General features: G+C 38.1%; 1 protein-coding gene across 1 annotated transcript in view; it reads right to left on the reverse strand.

The window, feature by feature from the left end:
• The window catches only part of LOC134211323 (membrane-bound alkaline phosphatase-like), a 66,185-nt gene extending 57,627 nt beyond the window's left edge, over positions 1-8,558 (reverse strand). Inside the window, exons 1-2 of the mRNA XM_062688083.1 lie at positions 8,318-8,558; positions 174-308 (exon numbers count right to left, since the gene is read on the reverse strand). Coding sequence (XP_062544067.1) covers positions 174-308; positions 8,318-8,479 — 297 coding nt within the window. The 5' untranslated portion in view covers positions 8,480-8,558. The remainder of the gene's footprint in view (positions 1-173; positions 309-8,317) is intronic.
• Positions 8,559-9,029: the final 471 nt, after the last annotated feature.

The raw sequence follows: 9,029 nt of genomic DNA on the forward strand, positions 1-9,029 counted from the left end.
AGAAACCGATTCTGTAATGAGTTTGGTCACGTTTCCTCGATCGTTTGCCCTTTGTTTGACGACCGACAGCGTGAAAATGGACATTCCAGAGACAGCCAGTTCAGGGGGAAGCAGCAAATCGAAAGCATGATGTAACAATAAATTTTCGGACAAAAGACTCATCTATAGCTTACCCGGGCATTACCACTCCATTTCAGTTGTTCGAACGCGAACGTAGCGTTTTCCGCTCCGTTGTGGGTTCTGGCGGCGGTTATGGTTGCTTGCGACATCCCGGATCCGACAAACACGATTATGTTTTTGGCAATGTTCTGTAATTGGGAAATGGAGTCTTAATAAATTAGTTCTAGGGAGGTGGTAGTGCAAACTTGGTAACTTTGTCATAATTTTTTCTCAACTTATATGAACTTGGTGCTATTTTACCTCCACTGAGCCATGCATTAACTCGGTCATATAATTATTTACAATTCCATACATGACCAAAATCATACATGGAACAGTAGAGCAAATGACATGACTTCAAATTCCACTGAACTTTTTGATTACAAATCGATAAAAACTCCAAACCGTACTGGAACCATATGACGATTTCATTAAATGAATCCACAGTCCACTTAAAATGTCTTCAGATGTCTTCATGGCCATGATGAGTTAGGTAGCCATCGTTTTTGTACTAAGCGTAATTGACCTAATAGACCAAAGGTCTGAACTCTAAATGGGTGTGGAGAACCTTGAACATCTGTAGACATATTAATTGCATCACTTTTCCCATTATCTCTGAAATAGTTTTAGGCCATTTTTAGGGATAGGATAGAGTAACGAATTTTGCGCATTTTTTTTTCCATATAAAAGTAACCAACTTTCGATTATTCCACCATGTTTATAGAAAGTAGGTGCTGCCGATCAACAATCTGTCTTCAGTTTCGAAAAATTTATGGCTGAGAAATGCCTGATATTGCCAAGTCAAATTAGAGTCTATACGACCCGACCACCGCAGGTGTGAGTTTCTTTTTTGGAGCCCTTTAGAAACGCCGTCCAAAGGAGGTTAACATTCAGGAGCATAAGTTTCCACAGAAGAGAAAAGTTAAGAAGCTGCGATTAGGGTCATATTAACCTGAGTACTGGAAAGTCAATAGAACATCAATAGAACAACATATCGTCATCGGGGTGGAAATGGGTTATTACTTCAATAACTTATAATGCCTGTAAAGTGAATTAAAAGCTTCTAAAGACAAGAAAACTAAATTATAAGAACCTGAAAAAAGTGGTGCATAAGTAGTAGAGTGGGGCGTCATGGTCATTTTTTCAATTCAATGGTTTTTCGAAGCCATTCTGGGTCCTGAACAACTGTGCAGAATTTGGGTCCGATTGGTTGCTTTTTCGCTTTCCGCATCGCGTTTGAAGTTTGTGCGGAAATTAGTCTGGGAGAACCTATATTTTTGCATTTCTACTACTAGAGGTTTCAGTTCATGGTAAACCAAGTGGCACATTGCGTTAAAGTATAACCCACAGGATGCCGACAAACTTTGCTGAAGAAGGCGCGTTGCTGGAACGTCCACAAAAAAAGTTATAACGCTTCGAACATTGAGTGTTCAAACCATATGCAAAAAATCGTTTATTCTGCCAGCACTGCCGTACTACGTAGACCAATAACTTAACTGAGTGTTATTTCAAAATAAATTATCTTATAGGGCTTTAGAGCTAATGGGAGCTATCCGGAATCATTTCACCAAGAAAAAAATCCGACAAGAAGGAAGATGGGTTTGGCCTTCGATAACCATAGGTAGTGCTGACAGAAACATTGATTTCTTGCATATGGTTTGAACAAGCTATGTACCTTCTTCGGCAAAGTCTTCAAGACTATATGCTAACGTATTGAGTCACGTGATTGATGATAAGTTGAAGCCGCTAAGAGCAAAAATGTAAAAAAGTACGTTTTCCCATACTAATCTCCATGTGAATTTAAAACGCGATGCGGCATGCGAAGCTGCAACCAATCGAACCCATATTTTGCACAGTTGATTGGGGTCCCAAAACAATTCAGAGAAACCTTGATCTCACTTGATCGGACGAAGTTTTTCCATACAACTGCACCCCACTCTAAATAAGTAGTGTTCAGAAGTGATTTTATAAATTTGCATGTTCCACTTTCTTGAAACGATTTTCGCTTTCAGTTGCATTTTGTTCCCACACAGTTAAACATTCTGAAAATTACACGCTATGGAAATATTTGAACGCATACTTTTGTGTTCAATAGCCTCTAATGTTAAACCAACTTTTTCTTGTACGCAATATTGAATACAAGCTCCAGTAACGACGACCTGTAATTTAAAAAAGTGATGGAAAAATGAGTGGAATCGAACGGAGCCTTTTTGTTACATCATATATGCTGTAACATTTTTGTACTGTGCAGCATTGTCGTAAATAAGGGAGGGGGGGTGGCAAGGGGAAACTTATTGTGGATTTACCAGTCTGACTCGCAAATTTGGAGTCAGACTGGTAATTTGGAGACTAAACGCCCGAAAAGACCATTCGCCCGAGTAGACCATATGCCCGAACAAGCCCTTCACCTCATTCCATGAATAGATTTCTGTGACCATAAAAAAAGAATAGTTTACATCATTTCATTAATTTACATCATATTATGTTGTCTCTTCTTCTTCTTCTTATTGGCATTACATCCCCACACTGGAACAGAGCCGCCTCGCAGCTTAGTGTTCATTAAGCACTTCCACAGTTATTAACTGCGAGGTTTCTAAGCCAGGTTACCATTTTTGCATTCGTATATCATGAGGCTAGCACGATGATACTTTTATGCCCAGGGAAGTCGAGACAATTTCCAATCCGAAAATTGCCTAGACCGGCACCGGGAATCGAACCCAGCCACCCTCAGCATGGTCTTGCTTTCTAGCTGCGCGTCTTACCGCACGGCTAACGAGGGCCCGAACGTCTCTTACTTCCATCTAAATACTCATATCGGGGAGCGGGTAATTTGGCGCAGAACGGACATTTGACATATTTTTTGGCATTCACTAAATTAGTTGCTTGACTAAGTGGTGCTGAAAAAAAACGGAATGATGAATATGACATCGTACTAAAACTACATACATACTAAAAAGACATAATTATTTCGTAGAAAGCTTGCATTAGCCGAGTATAAAGCGATGAAAATTAATTTGTCATACACGTCGCCAACCACGCAGTCTACGGAGGGTCCGCAAGTCATCTTCCACCTGATCGATCCACCTTGCCCGCTGCACACCTCGCCTTCTTGTGCCCGTCGGATCGTTGTAGAGAATCATTTTCACATGGTGTATGTGCCGCCTTTTTTTAAATGCGCTTGCTGGGTTAAGGCAATGGTGGATGTGATCCCTTCTTTAAAAAAACCCAGAATAATCCACCTAGCGGTGATGGAGCCATTGAAAAGTTAAGCGAGAATTTAATATCTTCTTTTAAAATACGCGTTGGCCCTAATAAGGCAAATGTGGATGTGATTTCTTCTTTGAAAGTTGGCGTTTGCCGGGATTGAGGCAATGGTGGATTTGATCCCTTCTTCAAAAGAAGGTGTTTGTCCGGCATCGAGCAACAGGAATTGAGATTTCTTTTCTTTTCAAGTGGTCGTTTGACTGGAATAAGTCAATGACAAATGTGATCTCTTCCTCGGAAGTAGTTCTGCTGTTTCTTTCTCCGATCTTTCGAAAAATGACTTCTAAATTTATCAGAACGTATCCTCACAGAGCCGTAGCGTAGCGTCACGGCGCCCTTGGCAAAACTTTTATTGGGCGCCCCCTTTATTGCAGATGTTTAAAACAAAAAGCGCAATAAAATCATAAAGATTTAAAATCAACTATTTTCATGGTGTACACATCAAATAGTTTTGAAAATTCAGCGACGTGTTTAATTGTAGCTAATCCCAATTAACGAATAAACATTCGATATCCAATTGAATTTGGTTGAATTTGACAGGCAAGCACAGTTTACATTTATTTCCATTTTGAAGAACAGTAAGAACGATTGAATTTTGCGTTTATTTACATGCTCCAGCCATAAAATTCCATGAAATCCATTGACCTTTTCATGATTTCTTGAATTCATTAATCCTATGTGAATATCTACTTGATCCAGTAGTGTGCGGATTCTCGACAAAATACTCCGTACTTACTTGTTGTGAATTCACGCACTAGTGGATATAGTTAGGCCAATAAAATATGTGCTGGTTGGTGCTTGGAGCGCTATCGTACCTAGACGAACAAAAATCCCTACTTTGGAGTGGATTGGGTGAATCAGAAATTCAGAATCGCCACATTGATTAAAAATAATTAAACTTTAGGGTGGCTAGGTTTCAAATAATCATCCTCTTTTTAAACTTAAGCAGTTTATATAGACCCAAGAAAAACACTAATGTTATCTCATCATCAAAATATTCAGCATCTTCACGTTGTCTTTGCACTATTCACCTAAGTTTGTTTAATGGAATCAGAAAGTTTCTGGTTTAATGGAATCAGAAATGTCACTAGATCGAATGTGATAGTTTTCGGTCCTCAAATAGTTTTTATGCGTAAAATGGTTTACTTTATCCCAAATTCACACAAAATGCATTCAACTACTTCCGTATATACGCTTTTTACAGAGCCTGTTCCGTACTCTTTACCATTTGTATTTCCTGTTCTATATTTTTTCTTTACTTCCTTATCCGTCAAATAAATGAAGTAAAAGACAGTGAAGGTGATGGCATAAATTTCCTAAATTGAGAGAAACGTGCCCCCTAATCCGACGTTCTGATACGTGTATCAGTTATTAACAGAAAAGGGCTCTCCGGATACTAGTCAAACAATTGATTACGGAATCGTTGAAAATGAAGTAAATCGTCTGAGAATAATTTTTGAACATTTTCTATAGCAAAATTCTTGATTTCAGCGCCCCTGAGGCGTGGCGCCCTTGGCGGAGGCTAACCTGGCCAACCACACGCTACGGCGCATCCTCGATCTACCTTAGCGATGTGAAAAAATGCATTGAATAATCCATTCTCTTTCAAAGTTCCAAATTATGTTTAATGTCCATTCTTCCAAATGACTCACTATTTTGTTGCAGTAAAAAATTATGCCTAATGTTCGTTATTCCGAATGACCGTTATGTCAAATGGTCTTTATGCCAAATAACCTTATGCCAAATGACTTTATGCTAAATGACCCAGACCCTTTTTACCGTTTATGTGTGGTACAATAAGAAAAATAAGAGAGAACAACCGAATATACATTTAAAATAGCAGGGCCGGATTCAGCCGGAAGGGACTCCACGGGACAAAAAAATAACAAATATCGTCAATTTCATTGAACAAAATATTGGGATTTAAATTGATGAAAACCTGGGTGCTGGGTGCCTCACTACTCTGCTGATTGTCAGTAATGTCGTTTTAATTGCCAGTAAATTTATTAGTAAGATTGAAACAGGCAAGAGCGTGCGAATACATATGTTGCTTTTATTCATTTTTTTTATTATGCGATTATTATTGCCAAACAACGGACAAAAAGCCTACTAGAGGCCCACTATTCCCACCATCACCACATATGGTCGGTCTATGAAAATACAATAAACAATATTCTTTGGAATTCCAATAACATTTAAGGGTGGTGAAATAAGATTTTGAAACAAGATAGTCCTCCATTTTACAACATTCTAAAGCAGTTCCAACACGAAAAACAAAATGCTACCACTGATATCCTATACGATCACTGATGGCTAAGAAAACATCTAAAAACGCAGAAAATAATGAAAAACTAGACAAACTGAAACGTTCCTATCTTCTTCTTCATTGGCATTACATCCCCCACTGGGACATTGCCGCCTTGCAGCTTAGTGTTCATTAAGCATTTCCACAGTTATTAAATGCGAGGTTTCTAAGCCAAGTTACCATTTCTGCATTCGTATATCATGAGGCTAACATGATACTTTTATGCCCAGGGAAGTCGAGACAATTTCCAATTCGAAAATTGTCTAGACCAGCACCAAGAATCGAACCCAGCCACCCTCAGCATGATATTGAGGAGGCAATTTTCATGTACAAACTCCTTTCGATTTTGGTAACACATTTGTTTATTTTTGTAAATCTTTTTTGTGTAAATCTCATAATCCAAGAAAATCGTTTTGATTCCATAATTCGCGTAAAAAGTGTCACAGTGTGTTTAATGTCACAAGAAATTTTAAAAAAATGTGATGTATCATGAGAAAACAAAAACCATTCGATTGTGGAAACATTCGATTTTTGGCAACATAAGGAGAGGCAACATTTGGAGAAATAAACTTAAAATTGACACTAAATTAATGATTTTGTGTGTGTGTTACTTCTACGGCATCCATCAATTCAGCTGTTATTGGTCGACGGTACAGCAGCAGTGCCTTTCCCTGCTTTGTTCTCTCCGAGGCAACCAAGTTGGTTGAGACGAGACGGACGCAATGAGAAAACAGAACTGTGCAATAAAAATCCTATTCGACTAAATGCTGATGTCATATTAGAAATTTGGAGACAGTACTCGTCGATAGAAAAACCTTCCGTACGCGACGGCATATGAGCAAATCAAACCACCTTCCTTTTACCAGTGGAGATATGTCAGCTTCCACACTGATATTCTTCCCTCCCCCTTCATACGGGAGCTTGGCAGAAGAGGAAGGTCGTGTGATATGTGCCATCACAAATATTGCCCGCCGCTCGCTTTCAAATCGACTTCTATAAAAACATTCTTCATGCCTGCCGTATCCTAACGGAACTATCAATTCTATACTTTCGCCTCTAATTCTATCATGAACATTTACGTCTAAGTTTGGAAGATGATATTAGCATTTCCATATCATTTTAAAATTGACAGTTGTAGAATTAAAAAAAATCCGGTCATAAGAATGGCTGGAGCTACCCAGCCATTCGAATAGGACATCGATGAAAAATGATTCGATATCTGACAAAAGTAGTCTTGCTCTGCGAGCAGGGTTATTCGACAATTATTGAAATGACACTTTTAAGTTTAATTTCAGTTTAATTCTCCAAATGAGACAGACCCTAAATGTTCCAAACGTGTTGCCAAAATCTAATAGGGTCTGTACTGCACCTAAGGTGCCCACCACAGTAAAATTAAGGTGATTATAAAATGAAGCCCGTGGTGAATTTCAAATTCACCACACGTTTAGCTGCATACATTTCCAAAAGCCCAAATCTGGCGTAATAGTTTTCGTACAGTGCCGAAACTCAAATCATGATTGTTCAGCATAACTAAGCAAACGATCTACCATTATTTCAGCCGCATACGCGTTATGGTTCTCTCATCTCGTGCTCTTGAAAAAAATATTGGAAAAGCACGTGGTTTACAAAATGGCTGATTTCTGGCTTCATTCTATAATCACCTTAAATCAATTGAAAATATTGTTTAAAAGTACATTGAGCCAATCGGAAATATACTTTTGGTCAAATATATATTTTGATTAAAAATATAATTCAATCAAGTTCGGGTTTTTTAGTTTATAGGTTTTTTAGTAACTGCTCCTTGAATTCATACCATGTACCCAAATCAATACCATTTGAAAACAAAGAATTTATGCTCAAATTGTTTTATTTTTCATTTATGGTTTTTTTTTCAGCAGTGAAGATAACAACAAAACACGACACAAATTGAGCCTGTTAGGAGCATGTTATTAATAATGGAACAGATACCCTTATTGTATTTCGAGTACACCCGATTCTTTTTTTACACGGGGGATGCGTTCCGTGTAAAAAAAGTTTTCAGTTCAAAATTTGAAAATCCGTGTAAAAAAAGTTTTATGGTTTCTCGACGAATCATGCAAAATGGAGCAACTTTGCAAAAATTTTGTATGGGATTTTTTTTACACGGCCGTGTAAAAAAAAATCCGTGTAAAAACAGAATCGGGTGTACCCTCTTCCCATGAAAAAAAAATTTTGCAGGAAAGAACCGCGCATGCTAAGTGCTATTTTTGTCAATTAATCAATTTAAGGCCAGACGAAGTCTGGGGGGTTAGCTAGTTGATAATAAATTTACAAAGAATTAAAGCCCCGGACATCCTATATTTAAAATGTAATCACATAAGCATTGTGTCTTATCTTTATTGCCGATTACAGAAGATATTTCCATTCATTCACAAAAATGTAACAGTAGCACTTGTTATCACTCTCACTTTCATAGTTCATGTCTGGCTGAAGACCTTATCTGATATCCGTTCAAACACATGCTACCCGTGTATAGTCTCATTTATCACCATATACCATCAGTTTACCAAGTTTCACACTACACTGGACACATTATCAGAAACAAATTACAATTTTCTGCATCGTGTAATCCTTCTTCTCAAACAATAGATCATGCGCCTGCTGATTCCAGAAATTTGCATCGTGGTCTTCGTGGGCCTGGCTGTCGATCACATTGAGTGCACATATAATCACAACTATCCACAACGACACATCAAACCGTAACCAGTTCATCTTTTCCAACGCGTTAGAACAATCCAATCAAACGAATCTATAACCACCAACCGTATCTGAATAATGACTGATCGAACAGTGCGGTAGGTTCAGCGAATTTATAGACGACTGATAAGGAACGACATTTATACGAACCACCGATTGGAAGAACCATTTGAGCGTTGGTATCTTAGGTTACTTTTGGTTCAAAGAATGATTTCAATTCACGAACTATGCAAATAGGAGATTACATCCATTAAAATGCAGATGCAATTAGTGCAATATGAGTAATTTAAACTGATCCTTTGAGCCCATTTTCAGTTCATCTCATATTAAGACGCTTTTGAACAGGTTTCGCTGGTATTACAAGCATAATTGTTCATATCTATCGTTGAGTGAGCAATATCCATAAGATCACATAATTGATTCAGACTATGTTATTATTCTTGAGGAATGTATCCAAACAAGCTATTTAGATCTACTGCAAGTCCGGACTCGAACCATATATCTCTGATTATAGCAAAATCATGTCGCGCGTTTACAATACACCTCCAAGTTGAACGTCGCTTAA

Source organism: Armigeres subalbatus, chromosome 2 (assembly GCF_024139115.2).
Source record: "Armigeres subalbatus isolate Guangzhou_Male chromosome 2, GZ_Asu_2, whole genome shotgun sequence".
Lineage (NCBI taxonomy): Eukaryota > Metazoa > Arthropoda > Insecta > Diptera > Culicidae > Armigeres > Armigeres subalbatus.